Here is a 23,661-nt window from a genome sequence, read left to right as displayed (position 1 = left end):
TTTATGATGCAGCTTGGCCCCCAAAGGCCATGGTGCCACAAGCCGGATCACTAGGGCCACTCAGGGAAAGAGAACCCAGAAGCCTAGCATGCCGGCAAAAGCGGAGGAATTTCTTACCAGTCAGATTTCTGGCTCCTCTCTCTCTGTGCAAATAGTTGAATGAATGGGGGAAAAAATCAGTGTTTATGTCCTCTGTAAAGTTTTGATTAACGCAAAAAAGAATTCTAAGGCTAGTCTTAAGCTGGTGTATTTTGTGCCATGAATTCATTTTTCTGTGTCAAGGGGTACTTTAGGATAAAACATGGGCTTAGAACACCTGTAAGCCCGCTTTTCAGGATGACCTCGCAAGCTGGTCAGTAATAAACTTGGCTGCAGGTCCCCGAAACAAACAAAAAACTGGATGAAGTCTCCACCTTGTTTTATGTCCTTGGGAGCTTGACCTTTTAACCATGCAGTGGTACCTTCCCATGGTCTCCACCTTCCAGCAAATAGGAATTTTAGGATTCATGTCATAGCTCTAAAAATCATACTAAATAGTTAAAAGCCTTTGCAAGCTCAAAATTAACTACTCTAGACTCTTTCTGGGAAAGGAACTGGAGACCACCCTTTGCTATAGCTCAGCAGCTAAGATCTTGCACTTTCATAGTAGTAGTCAGGGTTCGATTTCCCCACCTACCATTTCTGGTTTAATATCTGCATGACCTTGTCTATTTTCTTCTCCATGGACTGTCTTAAATTTTCCTTTCGCTAAGCACCTAGGAGGTTACCTTTGGTGGAGTTCAGAAGCTGGAAATATTGGCCGCTTGGCATTGTTAAAGTCAGGTAATAAGAGATCCGAAAGGATTTCTTTTTTAAAGAGCACTATGGTTAGAAGTCAGCTTAATTAAAAGTAGATAAACGAGCAATAGATATATTTAAAAGGCCATTAATGTTTTTCTCATTTTGGAGCTTGTTTTTCTGGAAAAAGGTTTTTTCTTCTCAGTCAACTGAATTATTTTTCTCTTTTTTTTTTTTTTTTGTCTTGCCACTCTTAATGCACACATGAGAGGCCCTAAGATAACTTCTGGTAGCCTGGGACTCCTTGGGAAAAACAGAGGAGGTGTCACAGACCCCATTTTGGGAAAAAACCTGTTTTCATCATGAAACCCCAGGAATTAAAAGCAGATGGATCCCTCCCAAAATCAAAGTCTCTGTTCTGTTTTGCACTGTGTTATCTGATGGTTTTGAGTTTGGGGGGGGTCTCAGAAATTACTTCGCATTTTGAGACAGCTTTGCTGTGTAATAACTAGGTAGGAAATATACTTTAAGGGATGGCTAATAGTAGTTATGGAGGGATACTTTGACTCTGCACACTTGGAACAGAGAAGCATGCTTTGTTTTGTTTTTCAGAGTCAAGGAAACTTTTCTTTTGAGCTATTTACAGCTTGTAGCAATTGAGTAAAGTATACTGCAGTGAACAAAATTTGGAACATATTTGTTTCTCTCTAACCTGACTTCTCCAGAATTTGGAAATTAGTTGTGAGTATTCTTAACTTATGGCAATATACTTATTTGCATAAGTGCAATACGAATCTGTTTTCTTTTGTCACAGGACACAATTGGAGAAACAGGTTATTTTACCAAGGCTTTGACTGGAATGGTGTGCTTTTCTTTAAGGAATCAAACTTGACTTGTAGAGCCAATAAAAACCCTTTGGGGAACTGGCCTCATACCTTGCCTACACAGTCCCTGTACAGGGTTTCTGACCTATGGTAAGTAAAGAATGTCACTTTCTCACAGGTCCAGGAGCCCCAAGTTATCTTGGGACCTCAAAAGGACAGGAATTTACCTAACTCATAGGTATTTCAGAGTACAAACCCATGGCAGGGCTCAGCTTTTAAAAAAGTCTTATCTGAGATTCCTTATGAAACAGAGGTCCATCAAAGCCAATTAAAATGCCTATGTGAAAAATAATTATCCTTGCTGCACTTTATACAAATAATCAGGCCAAGTATAATAAAACAAATCAGTCTTACCATAATTTGTCTTTAGTAAAAATGGGAAACTGGAGCGAGAACTATTATGTTTCAAGAACTATGGTACACTTGTTATTAAGTTCTAGTCTCACTAGTTGTTTTTAAGTTTGTTTCTGCAATTTAGGCTAACCCTGTTTATTCCTGTGAACTAACCAGTGATCTCTAACTGCTGCTCAGAGGAAATAAGAGGGATGGGTAATGTAAAAGTCTGGATCAGTATTCTAATTCTGGGCACATTACAATCAGCTACCAACCCCATATCAGCTTGGTTTCAACAGTTGCACAGTTGATGGAAAGCCTTCTAATTTAGCTTACTTGGAATAACTTTACTTATTTTGCTTTACTCTTGTGGAATATATTGCTGTTATACTCTTTGTGTAGGAATACAGAACAAGCTTACTGAATGTTTTCTTAAACTAAACACTTATTAATCTTCCAGATATCACTTCTTGTCAAAACTCAAGATTCATGAATGGCCCTCATCATACTGATGCTTTCTGACTGAGTTCCTCTATACCCTGAATGCAAGAGACCCTCATAGTTAGGCAGAAATATCATCGCCCCTATTCAGCCTGAAGAAGTTACAGAAAATGGATCTTTGTCCCTCTGCAACCCTTAGGATTAAAAGTTCTCTTATAAAAGAAAGGGGGGAAATGTCAGAGGTGGCAACTCCATCTTAAATAGGAAGTGGGTAAAATAAGGCTGAAACCTACTGGGCTACATTCCCAGACAGTTAAGGCATTCTAAGTCACAGGATGAGATAGGTCAGCACAAAATACAGATCATAAAGACCTTGCTGATAAAACAGGTTGCAGTAAAGGAGCTGGCCAAAATCCAGCAAAACCAAAATGGCGACAAGAGTGACCTCTGGTCTTCCTCTCTGCTACACTCCCACCAGTGCCATGACAGTTTACAAATGCCATGGCAAAACCAGGAAGTTACCCTATACATTCTAAAAAGGAGAGGCATGAATAATTGAATAATCCACCCCTTGTTTAGTATATCATCAAGAGATAACCATAAAAACAGGCAACCAGCAGCCCTCGGGGCTGCTCTATGGAGTAGCCATTCTTTTATTCCTTTACTTTCTTAATAAACTTGCTGTCACTTTGCACTGAGCACTCACTCGTGCAAGAATTCTTTCTTGCACGAGATCCAAGAATCTTCTCTTGGGGTCTGGATTGGGACCCTTTCCTGTAACATATTTCTCTGTACTGTAACAGTTTGAGACCAGCCTGGGCAACATGGCGAAACCCCATCTCTACAAAAAATAGAAAACAGCCAGTCATGGTGATACATTCCTGTAGTCCCGGCTACTCAGGAGGCTCAGGTGGGAGAATCACCTGAGCCCAGGAAGTCAAGCCTACAGTGGGTTGTGATCATGCCACTGCACTCCAGCCGGGGTGACAGAGACTCTGTCTCAAAACAAAAACAAAAAAAAAAAGGGAAATATAAAGGAGCCCCCTATTTTGGCTTGTTCCCCTTCTCTGTCCTGTTTCCCCCACTCCCTTTCTTTTTCACCTCTTGAGAGCCCTTTGTTAATAAATCACATAGATGTGAATCCACCTCTCCACTTCTAGGAAATGACCTAAGACTCCTCATCAAACTTTAAAAAGCTTAGTATCACAACATGTTTCAAAACTGGGTTAAGAGGAAAATTAGGCCACAGAATAAAGTCATCATCAAAAATAAGTACAAAACAAAGGTAAGTTTTAATATACACAAACCAAAAGAAAGAATTTAATTATGAAGAAGAGGCCATAGCTACCCTTAGTGGGCTATGGTTCCAGACAGGTTGGCAAATAACACCATGTAGGAAACAGCGTGGCATTGGGCTTTGTTCTTTTGATATTGGCTTAGCACTCTCCCAGAAAACATAGGATAGAAAATGAACTGATTCCGGGGTGGAGGGAGGGCACAGGGGGACACTGACACTAGAAGTAAAAACGTGAAGCTCTGAGAAGAGTTGATTACTCCTAGTTCCAATCAATTCAAGCCACATATTTTTACTTATACTCATTTGGCACTGGATATACCTTTTAATTTTCTTTTTGATTTTTTTCCTCTTTTTGTAAATTCGGTTTTCTCCTCAATTCTCTTTTAAGTACTAAGGACATTAAATTCCTCCACTAATATCCTCTGGAGTAGCTGCCACAGACACCTGCCTCATTTCATGCAACAGGTGGAGGTAATTACTGCAGCTCTCACACATGCAGGGCCCAGGCATCTGTGCCACACCCAGGACAGCTGCCAGGCCAGCATGGATGACCGTGGATCCATCAATACCACTGGATCTCCTAACAATGCTCAACACAGAAAATCTTCAGGGCTACCAAGAATCCGATTTTAGGTTTTAACTTCTCTTCAGATCCTTTAACTCTTTATTATAAACATTTTTAAACAACCAGGAAAGTAGAAATAGTAATACAATGAATACCTACACACTTATCAACTAGATGTAATCGTTAACACTTTGCCATAAATGCTTCACGTATATATTTCGCAGAACCATTTCAAAGTACATCCAACCACTTTATCCCTTAATGCCTCAGGACACAGCTCCAGAGAATTAGGGCATTCTCTTCTCTAGCCACAATATAATTATCACACCTAACACAATTAACATTAATTCCCTAATATCATCTATCCATATTCTGTGCTTAAATTGTTTCCATTGTCTGGCCCGGCACGGTGGCTCATGCCTGTAATCCCAGCACTTTGGGAGGCCGAGGCGGGTGGATCACGAGGTCAGGAGATCGAGACCATCCTGGCTAACACGGTGAAACCCCGTCTCTACTAAAAAATACAAAAAATTAGCTGGGCGTGGTGGCAGGCGCCTGTAGTCCCAGCTACTTGGGAGGCTGAGGCAGAATGGTGTGAACCCGGGAGGCGGAGCTTGCAATGAGCAGAAATCGCGCCACCACACTCCAGCCTGGGCAACAGAGCAAGACTCCATCTCAAAAAAAAAATTGTTTCCATTGTCTCACAAAGGTCATTCATGGTTGTTTTTTTCTTTTTCTTTTTTTTTTTTTTTTTTTTGAGATGGAGTTTCGCTCTTGTTGCCCAGGCTGGAGTGCAGTGGTGCCATCTCGGCTCACCACAACCTCCTCCTGAGTTCAAGCAATTCTCCTGCCTCAGCCTCCGGAGTAGCTAAGATTACAGGTGCGCGCCACCATGCCCGGCTAATTTTGTATTTTTAGTAGAGATGGGGTTTCTTCATGTTGGTCAGGCTGGTCTCAAACTCTTGACCTCAGGTGATCCGCCCGCCTCGGCCTCCCAAAGTGCTGGGATTACAGGCGTGAGCCACCGCGCCTGGCCCATAGTTGTTTTTTTCTAACCAGAATTTGATCAAGGATCTCACATTGCCATTTGGTTTTTATGCCCCTTAAGACTCTCAACGCAGAAAAGTTCTTCTCTATCCCCCACTTCCTGACATTGACTTTTTAAGGCAACGAATTTGATTTCTAAAAATAAAATTGATCAATTTAGTAATATACAAAAAATGTACACGTAATTGTCAAACTGATCAGAAACCCACATCTCTGTGGCCAGAAATTGTTGCTCTCTGTAGCCAAATCTAATAGGAATGAAAATAATCAAAAGGTTGCCTGGTGACAATCAATTAGAACAAAGGAAAATCTATCATTTGAATGTTTAAAGTGACAAGGCCTTGATAGTCTGCAACACCCATTGCTTATTTCCACGTGTTTAACTAAAGTGTGTGTGTGTGTGTGTGTGTGTGTGTGTTTTACCCTGCCCAGAGCCAATTTAAGTGCAAAACAGAAATTGCTTAAAAATCTTCAATTGTAAGATTTGGAAAGTTTCTTTTCAACTTGCAAAGGACATGGTTATGAAGTAATTATGCCTTAGTATCAAAAATTTGCATTCTCATCCTTCATTGGTCTCAATGTATAAAACAATTAAAATGTCACAATCCAAGTCACGATCATAATTGAAAAGAATATTAAGTAAAAAGACCATAGAATCATAGCTTTTTAGCGTACTTGTCCTATTTTACCTAAAAGAAAACCAAGGCAGAGAGCTACAAGGTGCTGGGGTAGCACAGCCAGCAAGTGATAGGACAGGATAGGGTGGTCTGGTTCTGGAGTCTTCACTTCTTTGATTCACAGCCTCCTACTGATGGGGTGCCTTGTCCAAATTCAAATGGCCAATGAGTAGGGGAACCTGAGCTAGTATGCAAATGTGCCCACTCCCAGGCCAGAATATTCTCAGTGTGCTTTGGGGTATTTAATACTGTATTGCTATTTGGGATACAGGAGGTTATGTATTATGGGAACATTAGTATTTAAGTGTCTCTCTCACTTTTTCTATTAATATTATTCCTGGCCTTTTTAACTTCTATTGTATCCACAAAAAAAGAAAAGTACTACTAAACAACTTTTGAAGATGCCCACACCAGACTCAAGGCTGTCCAATTTTCTTTGGAAAATTGACAGAGGGCCCTTTTCCTGACGTCAAAATGTGTTATGTATGCTCATAATTCATTTTGCCTTTTCTTTGAAAGCTGTGAGGTAGAATCGTTCTCATTTTACAGATGAAGAAAATGAGGAAAAGTATTCTGCATTGTGCCAGTCAATGACTGCACATCAGGGTCAGAACAGCTTTGGGGGTTCTGCTGTACTTCCCACATCACCCTCCAAACCCCACGACACAGGGCGTGCAGCAGAACCCAACTCAGGTTCTACAGCCGTGAGCATGACCCACCTTCCTCAGCCAAGAGAAAGAATATTCTCTTCGCACTTGTCCCCGGGCAATTCCTTGAAATGGTATCTTTTTTTTCTTCTTCTTCCTCTTGAAATTGTGCCCCAAAGAATTCAAGAAACCAGTAACTAAAGGAAATTCTTGAATTTGGAGGATGGTAGATAAGAAAAGAAATAACTTACTGAAACACTGAAACTCTGTCTCCTTATGAGATTAAAAAAAAAAAAAAACTGGCTGAAATCTGTTGGAACCAAGATGGCTAACTGGAGTCTGCACAGAACAAGCTTGCTGATGTCACAGCCTGAATTTCCACGACATTTCATACCAACTCCTCTGGAATTTGCACATGCTACCCCTGAGGCAGCATAAAGAGATAAGTGGACATGCCCAAGGACTTTTCAGACCTCCCCTTTCTTTCCACCAATCACCTACTAATCTCAAAATTTACCCCCTGACATTTTCTAATAAAAATACTGCTTGGAAGCCAGCAGAGGGAGAGAGATTGCAGCTTGACTCCTATCTCACTGTGAGTTGACTTGCAATACAAAGCTTTTGTTGGCCGGGCAGAGTGGCTCACACCTGAATCCCAGCACTTTGGGAGGCTGAAGCAGGAGGCTCACTTGAGCCCATGTGTTGGAGGCTCCAGCCTGGGTGACAGCAAGACCAACTCTTTTTTAAAATTAAATTTTTTTCTTTTCTCAGAAACCTGGTTTTACAGTATGGGCATCAGGCAGCAAGCTCATTTGGCTTGGAAACACTTTTTTCTTTATAAAGTACATTTTTATAACCTGTTTTGTTTTTCTTTGGGTTTTTTGTTTGTTTGTTTGTTTGAGACAGAGTCTGTCGCCCAGGCTGGAGTGCAGTGGTGCAATCTTGGCTCACTGCAAGATCCACCTCCCAGGTTCACACCATTCTCCTGCCTCAGCCTCTCGAGCAGCTGGGACTACAGGCACCCGCCACCATGCCTGGCTAATTTTTTGTATTTTTAGTAGAGGCAGGGTTTCACCGTGTTAGCCAGGATGGTCTCGATCTCCTGACCTCGTGATCCACCCGCCTTGGCTTCTCAAAGTGCTGGGATTACAGGCGTGAGCCACCGCGCCCAGCCTTCTATAACCTGTTTCGTTTTGTGCTATCAGTTGATGACTCCCTTCTCTGGCTACTCTGTGTTTGCCTGATGTCCCCCACATGCCTTCCTATCTGTTGTTTTCCTATAACCAATGAAGGGCTCAGCTGCCTTATCAGCTTCTGTCTGAAACTTTCCATCAGGAGAGAAGCAGTCAGAGTGGCAGGATATGTCAGTAGTCCTCAGAAAGGCCAGCACACGGGTCAGGCTGCTGTGTCCCTACACAACCGGTCATGACTTCAGCATGCATTTCTAAAACTAGGGCACAACACACTTCCACTGATGATATGAATGTACCTACCCCAAACAAATTTCAATTCTTAAACAGGAAATGTATTCTCTAAAGGGTGTGTTTCTACAAAGCCATTTCAAGAAAAACAGAATAAAGACTTTATTTTTATTTAACAAATGATACCATATTACCTTCATGGTAGGAACAGCTTCTGCAAGCATTAAAGGGAAGAGAAAAAGTTAGAATTGCCGCCTCAGTTTCTTGGCAATATTGAGGTCCAGATATTCATCCAGAAAGCTGTTTGCAATTCCCAGGGCACCTAGGAGGGTCAACAAGGCCAAAATCCCCAGACTCAATCGGAAACCAGTGATCCTGCAGGGTGGACATGAGGGAGAAAAGTGACAAACTGGACTGTAATAAGGAAGCTGAGAGTCCTGAAATAGGCTGTCCTATCGTTAACACTGCCCAGAGCTTCTATATTTTTGCAATTTGAAAATTTTGGCTCATCACATAAGTTAAAGGGAATGCCTAGCCATAGAGATCACTTGGTTTCTTTGACCATTCAAAGCATTATCAAGGCTAGGCAGGATTATTTCCTCGGTAACTTTCTGGAGACAATGCAAAATTTTTGCAAGGAACTAGAGTCCACATTCAGTGTACAGTTTTATACTTGCATTTTCCCATCTCAGGCCTAATTGTGTATGAACTGGCAAGACTTGGCCTCAGACAGCATGGATTACTTTTGCCACCACAACTCGCAGTGCTGTTAATATCTCTCAGGAGAAGGAAACTGACGCAGACCTTATCCTGCTACTTTTTGCATAAATACAAAATTACTGGGTTCTCCTCACCGTTTTTTAGCAGCTTCTGAATATCCCCAGAAGTATAGGTGACGGCCATATATGTACACCAGACCCAGACAAGTAGCAAAAACTATAGAGGGGGTGGGAAAAAAAGAAAAAGCACAAAATACAACAGCAGTCTCTTAAGATGTTGTATGAAGACTGAGAAAATATTCACAAAACATATATTGGACAAAATACTTATATTCAGAATATAGAGAGAATCCACATAGGAAGGAAACAAATGTGCCAATAATCACAAGAAAAATGTTTCAACATGATTCAACATTAACAAATTCCCACTTAAAACTATAATGAGGCTGACGCGGTAGCTCAGGCCTATATTCCCAGCACTTTGAGAGGCCGAGGGGGGTGAATCACTTGAGGTCAGGAGTTCAAGACCAGCCTGGCCAACATGGTGAAACCTGGTCTCTACTAAAAATACAAAAATTAACTGGGCATGGTGGCGGGCACCTGCAGTCCCAGCTACTCAGGAAGCTGAGGCAGGAGAATCGTTTGAACCCAGGAGGTGGAGGTTGCAGTGAGCCAAGATCATGCCACTGCACTCTAGCCTGGGTGACAAATCGAGACTCCATCTGAAAAATAAATAAATAAATAAAAAACTATAATGAGATGGCACCACCACACATCCACCAGAATGGCTAAAATTGTGAAAAAAAAAAAAAAAAAACCACAAAATGTTGGTGAGGATATGGAGCAACTGGAATCCTCATACATCATTGGCAGTAATGCAAAATAGTACAGCCACTTTGGGAAAAGTTCTGGTAGTTTCTTATAAAATCGAACGTAACATTTGACTCAGCAATCTCATTCCTATGTATTTACCCAAGAGAAATGAAAGCATGTGTTCACAAAAGGACTTGTTTAAGAATGTTCATTGCAGCTTGATTCATTATAGCCAAAAACTGGAAAGAGCCCAGAAGCCTATCAACAGGAGAATGGATAACCAAGCTGTGACAGAGTCTATTCAATGGAATGCTACTCAGCAATGAAAAGAAACAGATCCATGCAACACAACATTTTGCTGAGTGAACGAAGCATTATACAGGCTACATACTGTATGATTCCAATTATATGAAGTTCTAGAATGGACAAACCTAACTGATGAAAACAATCAGAAGTGCTTGCATCTGGGAATGAGAATGGGGACTGACTGAGAGAAGCAGGAGGACACTTTCTGGGTGGTTGTCATGTTCTAGATCTTGATAGAGATTTGGACCACACAGGTGTGTGTACTTCTCAAAATTCATTGAAGATTTATGCATTTTATTACATACAAAATTTATCTCAAAAAGAAATATGAAATACAGTATGATGATGTTCTGTCATCGCACCCAGTGAAACATATCAATGTTTTCCCTATGTTAGGGCCCCACTCTCTTCCTCAGCACCTCACAGATGCAAGTTGCCAGAGCCCTACTGTAAACATTTGGAGTCTACGTGTGGGACTGTGATATGCTAGATTAAATTAATTATTTTACTTGGCCGCATGATTTTTTTTTTTTTCTTGAGACAGGGTCTTGCTCTGTCACCCAGGCAGGAATGTGTGGCATGATCATGGCTGAGCACAGCTTTGACCTCCTGGGCTCAAGCAATCCTCCCACCTCAGCCTCCTAAGTAGCTGGGACCACAGGTGTATGCCACCAGGCCTGGCCAATTTTTTAAATTTTTTTTGTAGAGAAAAGGCCTCCCTATGTTGCCCAGGCTGGTCTTGAACTCCTGGACTCAAGCCATCCTCCTGTCTTGGCCTCCCAAAGTGCTGGGATTGCAGGTGTGAGCCACCACACCCAGCCGCGTATCTACCATAAACCAGGTATTACTTTAAGGATTGAGGTCGGCAGTGAAAAAGATACAAGCTCCCTGACTTCATAGAGTATACATTCTCTCAGCAAAGACAGACAACAAAGAAAAAAATGAGAAGAAAAGTCCAAACTTGAAAGTGCTGTGAAAGAAATGAAGAGAGATGGGAGAGAGAAGAACTGGAGGAGGCTGCCAAAATGGGGTAAAGGAAGGCCTCTGGAGGGGATGACATCTGTATCAGCGCCAGAGGACAGGAACGAGGGGACCAAGCAAAGAGCTGGGAAGGAAGAGCTGGTAGACCCTTCCCAGGGTCTGAGGAAGCCAAAGAGTTCTGAACATGGTTCGCAGTTTTGAGACTCCCTGTCTAGGGAGTTACTCCCAGAAAGCCAATGAGAACAGTTCAGCAACAGTTAGTAGGTGACTTACTTTGGATGAGAAAGACTGAAAAGAAATTTCTGAGAAGATACTCAAGAAATCCTTTCTGACAGGCAGTCTGCCTCATTCAGCCTATCACAGAGAAACCCAAAGGGTCAAATGGCAGAGACAGAATCCCATTACCAAAAGGCGCTTTTCTTATTAGTTGTTAATGTGCTCTTACGTGACAAGGAACAGCGGTTTCATTCATGCCCTTAAGCGACACAAGTATGAGTTGGAATAAAGTGAAGAAGTCTTTCTCTAAAGGACATTGTACCTGAAATTCCTCAGTTCACAGTAAAAACTACAAGAAAGAGAGTGATGGGGTTGCCTTTGAAAGCAGCTGGATTTTGGTTTATTTAAATCTTGGCAATCAAGTATAGACCAAAATGAGACAGTGAAAGTTACCAGAAAAAGGAGACTGAATTTCTCCAACGAAGGTAGCAGGGGCTGGTCTGACTCACTGTTAAACGCATAAGCCAAGTTTGGAGAAAGCCCTCAGCTCAGCATGGATACCCCAGTCAAATAGAAAGTGGACGTTTGTGGAGTCGCTACATACAAACGGCAGCACTACATACTTGGAGACCTTTAAGAAAAGGTGCATGGGTTGTTGGCACAAATACCTACAGACCTGGATCTGCACTTGAAAGGAAAAATTTCCCCACATTGGTGAATGTCAAGTTGGAAAAATTACTTAACATCTCTGTACCTCAGCTTCCTCATCTGTAAAGTAAAAATTATAGATCTTCCCTCATATGAAGGCTTTAAATCCTGTAAATCTTACACATGGGACAATGTATGCATAAAACTTAAAAACAGTACCTGGTGGCTGGGTGCGGTGGCTCATGCCTATAATTCCAGCACTTTGGGAGGCCGAGATGGGCGGATCACGAGGTCAGGAGATCGAGACCATCCTGGCTAACACAGTGAAACCCCATCTCTACTAAAAATACAAAAAACTAGCTGGGCATGGTGGCGGGCGCCTATAGTCCCAGCTACTTGGGAGGCTAAGGCAGGAGAATGGCGTGAACCCAGGAGGCGGAGCTTGCAGTGAGCAGAGATCGCACCACTGCACTCCAGCCTGGGCAACAAAGCAAGACTCCGTCTCAAAAACAAAACAAAAAACAAAAACAGTACCTGGCACATAGTAAGGGCTCAATAAATAATAGCTATAATGATAATTATTATTTTCTTTCTGAGACAGGGTCTCACTCTGTCACCCATGCTGGAGTGCAGTGGCACTATCATGATTCACTGCAGCCTGAAACTCTCGGGCTTGAGAGCTCCTCTCACCTCAGCCTCCCAAGTAGCTGGGACTACATGTGTGCCCAGATGGTTTTTTTAAAAAAATTTTGTAGACACAGGGTCTCCTTTGTTGCCCAGACTGGTTGTGAATTTCTGGCCTCAAGCAATCCCTCCACCTTAGCCTCCCAAATTGCTGGGATTACAGGCATAAGCTGCTGGGCCTCGCCAGCTATAATTATTAATGTGAATTGTTCATTCTGTGTCCTCTTCCTTCAGTTAATTAGAATTATAGGTGACCCTTGAACAACATGGGTTTAAACTGCCCAGGTCCATTTATACATGGATATTTTCAAATAAATATATTGGATTGTGCAGGAGGTGGGTTTACAAAAATAAACACATAAATATACTGGAAAACATTTTGGAGGTTTGTGACAATTTGACAAAACTCACAAATGAACTACATAGCCCAGAAATACTGAAAAATTAGGAAAAAGATATGTCACAAATGCATAAAACAGATGTAGATACTGGTCTGTTTTATCATTTACTATCATAAAATATACACAAATTTTTACAAAGCTTCAGCAGAAAGCCTATATAGATATATACATATGAATTTTATGCAAAGTTAAAATTTATCAAAGCATACACAGACCATAATACATGGTGCCATTTGTAGTTGAGAGAAATGTAAACAAATGTAAAGATGCAGTATTAAATCATAACTGCATAAAATTAACTATAGAAATACTGTACTACTATAAATATTTTGTAGCCACCTCCTGTTGCTATTGCAGTGAGCTCAAGTGTTGCAAGTATGTGCTTAAAAGGTGATGCTAATCATCTCCAACTGAGCAGTTCTTCTCTCCAGAAAATTGCGTATCGCAGTAAAAAGTGATCTCTCAGGGTTTTTGCCTATTTTTTTATCAATGTTTAGTGCAATACCATAAACCTTGAATAATGCCATGACACCCATACAGATTGCTACTAGTGGTGCTGAAAGTGCTCCCAAAAAGCAGAGAAAAGTCATGATATTACAAGAAAAAACTGAATAGCTTAATATGTGTCATAGATTGAGGTCTGCAGCTGTGAGCTGTGGTTGACCACCATTGCAAGATAAATGAATTCAGTGCAAGGACCAGTGGAAAAAAAAAAAAAAGAAGAAGATGAAGAAAGAAAAAAGGAAAAGATAAGAAAAGAAAAACGAAAGAAAAGGTGATTTGTAAAGCTGTCACTTGTAGCTATACCAGCAGGGGGAAAAACCTTGCACTTTTTCCAAAATATCTTTTTATCTCATATTGCAATGCAGCTTTTATGTGGGGGCAGGATTGCTATAAGAAACACATACTTGTAGACTCTAATAGTATTCAAGAAAAAGCAAAATCCTTACATGACAACTTTAAACAAAAGGAAGATGAAGGATCTAAAGCAGAAGAATTTAATGCCAGCAAAGGATGGTTTGATAATTTTAGAAAGAAGTTTAGCTTTTAAAATATCAAGATAACAGGAGAAGCAGCTTCTACCAACCAAGAAGCAATACATGAGTTCCCAGGCACCATTAAGAAAATCATTGAGGAGAAAGGATATCTGCCTGAACAGGTTTTTCATGCAAACAAAGGTGCCCTGTCCTGGGGGGAAAAAAAGTCACAAAGGACATTTATTAGTAAAGAAGAGAAGCAAGCTCCAGGATTTAAGGCAGGAAGGGATAGGCTAACTCTACTGTTTTGTGTAAATGCAGCCAGGTTTATAATCAGGACTGCCCTTATCTATAAAGTTGCTAACCTCCTGAGTCTTGAAGGAAAAAGATAAACAGCACCTGCCAGTCATTTGGTTGTACCAAAAAAAAGCTTGGACAACAAGAACCCCTTCTCTGGATTGGTTCCATCAATGCTTTGTCCCTGAAGTCAGGACGGGATTACCTTCTAACATTCTTTTGATATTGGACACTGTCCCTGACCACCCAGAACCCCATGAGTTCAACGTGGAAGGCATAAAAGTAGTCTACTTGCCCCCAAACGCAATATCTTTAATTCAGCCTCTAAATCAGGGGGTTATCAGGACCTTTAAGGCTCATGATACAAGGCACTCTATGGAAATGATTGTCAATGTTGTGGAAGAGAACCCTGAAAGAGCATTATGAATGCCTAGAAGGATTACATCATTGAAGATGCTAGCATTGTTATAGGAAGGTTGTGAAAGCCATCAAACCTGAAAAAATAAATTCTTGCTGAAGAACGCTGTGTACAGACGTTGTGCATGACACTCACAGGATTTACAACAGAGCCAATCAAGGAAATCATGAAAGAGATAGTGGCTGTGGCAAAGAATGTGGGGGATAAAGGGTCTCAAGATATGAATCTTGGAGAAATTCAAGAGCTAATAGACACCACGCCAGATGAATTAACAGAAGATGACTTGGTAGAGATGAGTGCTCTGAACCACTGCCAGATGATCAGGAAGAAGACAGAAGAGGCAGTACCAGAAAACAAATTGACATTAGACAATCTGGCAGAAGGGTTCTGATGATTCAAGTCTGCTTTTTTACTTCTTTTATGACATGGACCCTTCTATGATACAAGCACTGAAACTAAAGGTAACAGTGGAAGAAAAATTGGTAATATATAAAAACATTTTTAGAGAAAAAAGCAAAAAAGTCAGAAATGATGATATTTCTATAAATTTATACCTACTGCGCCTGCCAATTCTGTCTCTCCTTCCACCTCCTTCACCTTTTCTGACTCTGCCACCCTTGAGGCAGCAAAACCAACCCCTCTTCTTCCTCTTCCTCAGCTTACTCAATGTGAAAATGATGAGGATGAAGACCTTTATGATGGTCCATTTCCACTTAATAAAGAGTAAATAATTGCTCTTCCTTATAATTTTAATAACATTTTCTTTTCCCTAGCTTGCTTTATTGCAAAAATACAGTATATGATACATAAAACATGCAAAATATGTATTAGTAGACTATACTCAGTAAGGCTTCCAGACCAATAGGATATTAGTAGTTAAGTTTTAGGGAATCAAGTTACACATAAATTTTCTACTGTGTGTGTGTGGGGCGGGGGGGTCAGCGCCCCAACCCCTCCATTGTTCAAGAGTCAACTATAGATTATTAGATTTGAAGACAAAGCTCATGTCGTTTTCATCCTTGAGTATCTAGCATATAGTTTGTCTCAATATTTTTTTCATTATTGAATTAAATTAGAATGAAACCAAAGTTCATGTATCTGCAACATAGCACTCTGATGCACACACTGTTTATTTTGTTTAGTCTCCAGGATTGGTAGCTATATAGTTGCATATCTGCTCCTTTTGTTTGTTTGTTTTTTTGAGATGGAGTCTCTGTCACCCAGACTGGAGTGCAGTGGCATGATCTCAGCTCACTGCAGCCTCCGCCTCCTAGGTTCAAGTGATTCTCCTGCCTCAGCCTCCCGGGTAGCTGGGATTACAGGCATGCGCCACCAGGCTCGCCTAATTTTTGTATTTTTAGTAGAGACAGCGTTTCACTATGTTGGCCAGGCTGGTCTCGAACTTCTGACCTCAGGTGATCCGCCCACCTGGGCCTCCCAAAGTGCTGGGAATATAGGTGTGAGCCACCGTGGCTGGCCATATATCCACTCCTTAATGGTTTAAGCATCATAATCATCATTAGAACACAGTTGACTGTATTTTAACATTACCTTGGTTGAAATACCACCCAGCCATCCACAATGTAATTATGAATATAGGATAAAACTCCACACAGTTTTGTCTGCGGAAAAAAATAAAGACGTAGGTTATTTTATGAGAAAACTATACACTGAAGCATTGATTTTTCATCTAGAGGTAAATGTTCAGCCTATTTTAACAAAAGTAGTATAAGAACTTACAAAAGAGTTTAAATGACCTTTAAATTTAAAATCAATCTTTCAAGGTTGAACATTGTTTAAATCTCAGAGCAGGGCCAAGAATATTCTCCTACATATAAGTTGCCAGTAGCAGAAATGAGTTATAGCACTTTCCCAAAAGACAGGCCTCCTGAGCCTAAAGATCACTCCATATCTTGTTGTGGTTTTTTTTGTTTGTTTGTTTGTTTTGTTGTTTTTTTTTTTGAGACGGAGTCTCGCTCTGTTGCCCAGGCTGGATGCAGTGGCGCAATCTCGGCTCACTGCAAGCTCCGCCTCCCGGGTTCACAGGCCATTCTCCTGCCTCAGCCTCTCCGAGTAGCTGGGACTACAGGCGCCCGCCACCACACCTGGCTAATTTTTTTTGTATTTTTAGTAGAGACGGGGTTTCACCGTGGTCTCGATCTTCTGACCTCGTGATCCGCCCGCCTCGGCCTCCCAAAGTGCTGGGATTACAAGCGTGAGCCACAGCGCCCGGCCAGATTACTCCATATCTTATCTAAAGAACTTAAGAGATTACTCAATTCATATTCAAGAGATTTCTTGTTTTAAAAATTCCCTCACATCCATTGCCTTCCACTTGAGTTACCCAGAACATTACAAAATGGTCTTTAAATAATTCCCTTAAAATCTCCTGAAGTAAATGAGTGAGCATAGTTCATTCCCATTTTATGGAGGAAGAAATTAAGGCCTGAGAGCCCAGACTGACATGCATTGCAGACAATCAAAGATAGACAGCATCCATCTCTAGATTCCAAAGCTCTGTCCTAATGTCAAGTCATATTGCCTCTATTCATAGAAGACTTGGATGGAAAATCTGACACTAATTTAAGCAAAAGGGAATAGTTCTCTGGGAGCTGTAATTAATTCATCTGCATCTAACAAAGGGGAAAAAGATGAATTATATTCATCCTCCCTCCTAAGGTATACTTCCAAGTGATCTTGGTTGGGTTGGCCGAGCTCTTTGCTGACAATTTCACCACCAGAAAGAACTTTAATGTAATGTGTGATGAGGTCTTGAATAGATCCTGTGGAAGGTCATAGTCTACAGGATTGTAAATGACCCCATATCTTTCCTTCAGTAAGCCTCAAAGCTTAAATACTTAATATTACAAGGCAATTGATCTAGAAACAGATGATGCTGATTGTTGAAGACCTAGGTCTTTTAGCCTGGGTCACCATAAGTGATCTTTTTTCTCTGAATTAAAAAAAAAAAGCATAATTACAAAGCGTAATTCTTCCCTCATTCTCCATAATCCCACAGAAAATTGTGTCTAGGTCAGCTCAACCTTATCAGCTTATGCCTCAACTAGATGGGAAAAAACTCTCCAATAATAACTCAATCATCTTTTAAAGCTGGGTAAGAAACATGCATCATTAACAAGCTCAATGCTCACAGAAAGACATGGCTGAGGTAGAGTCCTGAAGCACATATGGAAAATTTTAACCCCACCAGCAAAGACACCAGCAAGGTTACCCACACACATCTCTAAGGGCCAGGAGGGTGACCATCAGTCCCCTAAAAAATTGGAAATGGATAATATGAATGCAAAATTGCTTTCTCCTTCCTTTTGGACTGTTGCCATTACCACCCAAAAGGCCACTGGTGACCCAAGGAATGTCTTGTCTAAAGTCTAACACTGATACTCTCACAAACCGTAACTACAACTTTCTACAACTCACAGAAGTAACCAAAGTTTTTCCTCCTGCTGCTTCTCATTCTTGGCATGATTTTGCTTCCGATGGTTGTCTTTCCATTAACGTCTTTTTGAGTGGCTGTGATAGGTTGAGTGAAAAGATACTTGATAAAATTCGTACTTTACATTACAGCTATGCAAAGAATAAACAGCATTCCCACGTTTCTTTTTCCTTGGCTAAATCCATAGGCCTGTTTCCCATGAGGTAAAATGGAGTAGTAGCAGAGGAAGGCTCTAGTCCTTCCACACTCATTGAAATTTTATATGAACTGTTTTGGAAACATAACACAATTGTTCCTTCATTTATTGTTTTGTAATACACCTTAAATTATTCCAAATGTAAGCATCAAGTTTTTCCACAACATATTTTTATTCAAAAATTAGGTGTGATAAGATTGTTTTAAAAGCACCTTCGAAAATAGCCCAGGTTAGCCTTCATAAAAGTCTAATTATTTAGAGGTTTTTCTAGTGGCCTTGGCTTGGCATCTGGGGACAAAGAGATAATATTGTGTAAGAATGTCCTAAGTCCAAACCGCACTGCAGAGGGCAGAAGCCCTTTGGGTGTCTGTCCACATAAATTGATAGGCATGTGTGCTTTTGTGTCTCTTATCTGAAAGAGGAAGAAGGCCTTTGAGCAAGGAGAACGAAATAAAAATAGACGGGATGTTTTGGAGTTCCCCCTGCTGCCCTCACAAGCTAGGGAACTAGTTTCACACCTAATGGGAAACCAGAGACCAGAACAAACGCTGACAGATCGTCCTCATGAAAAACTTGGTGAGATTCCAGACACAAGGGGTGCCATGCCTCAGATGACAGAAGAGACAAAGTCGGGGAGAGTCACACCCTTAATCTCCCTCTGCCACAGACCCAGAGCAGCTCCTGGTGGTGGTGGAAGGCACTCCAGAACCTGGGGAGGGTATCGTACTCACAGAGGACTGGGGAGCAGGACAGTGGCACAGCCCCTTGCTTCAACTGCTTGCCAGCAGGAGCTGTGTCCCTGGGCACATCCCCTGTAATCCCAGAAGGAATTGGGAAGATGGGGAACCGGGGTGCTGGGATCCTGGCTGAGCAGCAGGTGGCTGGAAGCCACTGAGATTTAGGCAAGGATGTGACTGCAACTGCATTTGTGCTCACAGGATGGCAACTCCTGGAGTACTGGAGCAGCTCAGCACCATATCTCTGTACCTTTCTTTCTCAAGAAATAGGCCCTTTGTACCCTACAAGTGGCTGGTCACTGCTGAGCTCACCCCAACCTCACGTCCCAGCTGTGCTCACTGTACTTCACCCTGGTCCCTCTTTTGCTGACCTGCCTCAAGCCTTAGTCCCTTGGAAATGAGACTTTGCCCATTTCTTGCTATCATCTCTCAGAGACTGAAAATAATTGCGAGGTGCAGTGGCTCATGCCTGTAATCCCACCACTTTGGGAGGCCGAGGCGGGCGAATCACAACGTCAGGAGATCGAGACCATCCTGGCTAACATGGTGAAACCCTGTCTCTACTAAAAAAATATAAAAAATTAGCTGGGCCTGGTGGTGGGCGCCTGTAGTCCCAGCTACTTGGGAGGCTAAGGCAGGAGAATGGTACGAACCCGGGAGACGGAGCTTGCAGTGAGCCAAGATCACGCCACTGCACTCCAGCCTGGGCGAGAGTTAGACTCCGTCTCAAAAAAAAAATAGTAATTATCTGACCGCCAGTGGGGTGCCCTGTTTGTTGCTGACAGTCTTCCCTGCTGCCTGCCTGGTGAAAGCACCAAGTATTGCTTTGGCCTTGAAATACCTGGAATCCCATTCTACCTGCTAATTGTCACCTCCTCCAGCCCCTCCACCATGTGACCACGTCCTTCTGCCTGATTCTGGGTCCCTCCAGGCCTGGATGGTGTCCCACAATAACATGTCCTCAGTAAGCTGTCAGCAGGCATGTTTAACTCAAGGGGACCAAACTCTGAAAATTACTTCTTGACAATCCTGTCAGTGGCTAATTACAGTTTCATTGACATGAAAACAATTTATAGCCTCTTTTAAGTCATGAAGGCAGATATATTCTATCCTCTTATTACAGGGGATCCTCAGGAAAATTTCCCAAATGGAACAGCAAACAGCCTGCAGCAGCTGTCAATCTTCCCTTCCGGTGAGAACAGGGGGTAGAGTTAATTATGACCACTGTCTCCTCTCCTGCATGTCCATACTGGAAAAACAGGCTGTCCATGGGATAACAGGCTGTGTCTACTCATTCCCTGGCGAGAGCCCTCTTTGAACAATCCCATGCTCCTTTGATATTGAAGCTTCCCATGAAAGCTATCTTGGTTTGCCTGGGACTGAGGAATTTAGGGGGACATGGAGCTTTAAGTGCTAAAACTGGTTAAAACCCAGAAAAACTGGAAAGAGTCCGGTGGGCACTGTGGAGATTGAGTAGTTAAAGCTGCTGAGACCCCTCGTTGTCCATCCCAATACCACGGAGCCTGGGCCCTGGGGGCTCAGGACTACTGCACATTCCCACCTGGATCTGGTAACTAGGAGCAGTGAGGATGGCCCCAAAAGTGCTATTTGGGCATTGTCTCAGTCAATAAGCATACTACAAAGTTTATGTTATTTGGGGGTGAGGAAAAGAATCAAATTGTGGCCTGGCACCTCCAAATGTGGCAGTTCCTTCAATACTAGTCTCCAAACTTTTCTGATTGCATAGCTCTAACAGTTGCACAGCCCCATAAAAATATGCACACATCCTCCTGTAGCAGAGGAGGCCCATACCCAGGAGCTCCCACACAGGACTGGACTTGAGCAAGACATGAACTTCCACCGTGTTAAACCATGGAGAATCTGGGATTTATCCATTAGCACAGCTAATACATTCAACTGGAAAAGAATATCATATTCATTATAAAACAAACATCATAAAAATTAAAGGATGGGGGATCAGGAAGCTGGTTCACGCCTGTAATCCCGGGCCTTTGGGAGGCAGAGGCAGGAGGATCATTTGAGCCAGGAGTTTGAGACCAGCCTGGGCAACACAGTGAGACCTCATCTCTATAAAAAAATAAAATTTTTTTTTTAAAATTTAAGGCCGGGAGCGGTGGCTCACGCCTGTAATCCTAGCACTTTGGGAGGCCGAGGCAGGTGGATCACTTGAGGTCAGGAGTTCAAGACCAGCCTGGCCAATATGGTGAAACCCTGACTCTACTACAAATACAAAAATTAGCTGAGCATGGTGGCATATGCCTGTAGTCCCAGCTACTCAGGAGGCTGAGGCAGAAGAATCGCTTGAACCCAGGAGGCAGAGGCTGCAGTGAGCCAAGATCGCACCACTGCACTCCAGCCTGGGCAACAGAGCAAGGCTCTGTCTCAAAAAAAATTTTTTTTAATTAAAGGATAGGATTTTAAGAATAAGTATAAACAGATGCTCCAATATTTTCCTCACCCTCACAGTGGATTACTTAGTGTATTCCTTCAATGTGGGCACATCACTTGGGAGACTTCTGGCCTAAAACTTTTTATGAATATTTCTCTATTTGACCGTGTCCAACGAACACAATATGCAACTTTGCTTGCAACAGCTTTGTTCAGAAAATATGAAACATTCTCCTAAGAGAAAACCTCATGAGCCATTTCTAATGCCATGTTCATAGTAGATCTTTTTCTAAATAAAAACAGACAAAGCAATTCAAAGGAGGTTTGCTTCTTGCAGGTTTTTTGTTTGCTCCTGATTTTTTCTCCTCTTGTTTAGGTGACTCATCCTGAAGCAGTGGGCTGTACACCGCCATGAGCCGCTTGCACTCTGAATGGATGACCTGACCTTGGTCTTCTGACTTTGGACCCCGGGTGGTCTTTTGGATGATTACACTGACTGGGATCAGAGCAACAGGTTAATATGCTCAGAAAAGGCTTGGGGATGAGAGGTTGCTGGAGTTAATCTTTTTATAAAGACGTGTAACTGTCTAAATTGCTCCTTGTCAAGTAACTCTGAGTGGGGACACAATAGGGAGGTGGCGGCTGGTGGCAGGAGGGCATGAGTCCCACCACTGCCCTTCAGTGGTGCTGCTTGTAGGGAACACAAAGAGCATGCAGGGAAGGGAGATTCGCAGTTCCTCCACATCCCAGCTCCCTCTTGTCCCCTGACCACCTGGAGAATCTCCCAGCTTATGTGACAGATGCTGCTTGGTATTTGTAAGGACACTGGAGTTTGAGGAGCTCATCACACAGAGTCACTCTGTCATTTTGGGAGATCCCTTTTTTTTTTTTTTTTTTTTTTGAGATGGAGTCTCACTCTGTCACCCAGGCTGGAGTGCAGTGGCGCGATCTCAGCTCACTGCAACCTCCGCCTCCTGGGTTCAAATGATTCTCCTGCCTCAGCTCCCAAGTAGCTGGGATTACAGGCATGTGCCACCACGTCCAGGTAATTTTTGTGTTTTTTTAGTAGAGATGAGGTTTCATCACGTTGGCCAGGCTGGTCCCGAACTCCTGACCTCAAGTGATCCACCCGCCTTGGCCTCCCAAAGTGCTGTGATTACAGGCATGGGCCACTGCACCCAGCCCCCAGCCATTTATAATAATGGAGTGGATAAGGGCATCTAGTGCTTTCTGCTATTGTCTATGATGGTTACACTTGTAAGAAAATAGGAATATGTTTACTGTCTCTTTTTTTTCCACTTATTACAAAAGTCAGTGGCCCACATTACTGTAATCTTACAGTTGCACAATATCTGAAAAATCACTATTCTTGTAAATTTTCCTTTTCTCCACAGTTTTTAGATATGCATTAAGGTCACTAGTTTTAATTTCCAAATTTCAGAATCAGAATTCAAAATGACATTAAAAAGTTAATAAAATATTTTTAAAAATACAGAATCACAGTAGAATGAGAAGAGGCTAATATTTCTAAAGGGTACTGAGATTCACAATGATCAGGCTTACCTGTGCCTTGTGGCAGGTTAATTTTGGAAAAGGAACTGAATAATTCAGCATTAAGCAAATAGGAGTGCATTCACAAGAACTAAGAGGCAATTCTTCTGTCTTAACCAGCACCAAAGAAACCATTATTAGTATACTAGATATACATCTAGACTCCAGGTTTAGAAATAATATTAAAAATTTTTGTCTAAAGAGAACCAAAATTTCTAAATGGTTGGAGAAAAAAAGCTGAAGAATTAGTGCTCCCTAGCCTCAAAATCCAGAAGATGAAAGATGCTTAATAATGGTCTTTCAGCACATGAAAGGGAGTGAGGTCAGCAGCTATTCTCCCCTTCCAGTGAAGGTAGAATCAGAGGAAATGTACTTAAATTGCAAGAAGATCAACTTATTACTTGGATCTACTTTTTAGATTTTATAAAATGACTTTACTCTAAAGGGATCAAGGTGCTCAGATTAGATGAGATAGAATTTTCTAAATTCAGCAATAACATAAAGGAATGGTCCTTGGTGAAATTATAGTTGCTATTTTCACAATTTTAAAGAATGTATTCTGGCAAAAGACAGCAAGACTCTAGAGACTGTCATCTGTAAGTCCTCTCCTGTAGAGGGGAAGAGGAAGTGAGTGGAGATTCTAAGGAGCCCAGGGCTAGTAACTCCCAAAGGCTGGACTCCATATCGGCTCTGCTTACAAATAGATACCCAGCCTGAGATGACCTTCAAACAAGAAACAGTCCTTTAGGATCAGTGAACCTTGAA

General features: G+C 41.9%; 1 protein-coding gene across 6 annotated transcripts in view; it reads right to left on the bottom strand.

Annotated features, from left to right (window-relative positions):
* MGST2 (microsomal glutathione S-transferase 2) overlaps positions 1–23,661 on the bottom strand; it is a 73,090-nt gene that overhangs the window by 27,530 nt on the left and 21,899 nt on the right. Inside the window, exons 3-5 of one of the 6 annotated variants that reach the window (XM_032147512.2) lie at positions 16,101–16,171; positions 8,944–9,025; positions 8,284–8,303 (exon numbers count right to left, since the gene is read on the bottom strand). In XM_032147512.2, coding sequence (XP_032003403.1) covers positions 8,284–8,303; positions 8,944–9,025; positions 16,101–16,171 — 173 coding nt within the window. Of the gene's footprint in view, positions 1–5,169; positions 8,465–8,943; positions 9,026–16,100; positions 16,172–23,661 lie in introns of those variants that run through there. The other 5 variants (XM_032147538.2, XM_032147522.2, XM_032147550.2 and 2 more) reach the window with 5 other exon arrangements.

This window comes from Hylobates moloch, unplaced genomic scaffold (genome assembly GCF_009828535.3).
Source record: "Hylobates moloch isolate HMO894 unplaced genomic scaffold, HMol_V3 SCAFFOLD_3, whole genome shotgun sequence".
In the NCBI taxonomy this organism is placed as follows: domain Eukaryota; kingdom Metazoa; phylum Chordata; class Mammalia; order Primates; family Hylobatidae; genus Hylobates; species Hylobates moloch.
Note: the sequence above shows the minus strand (reverse complement) of the source record. Positions and strands in the feature narration are given on the sequence as shown.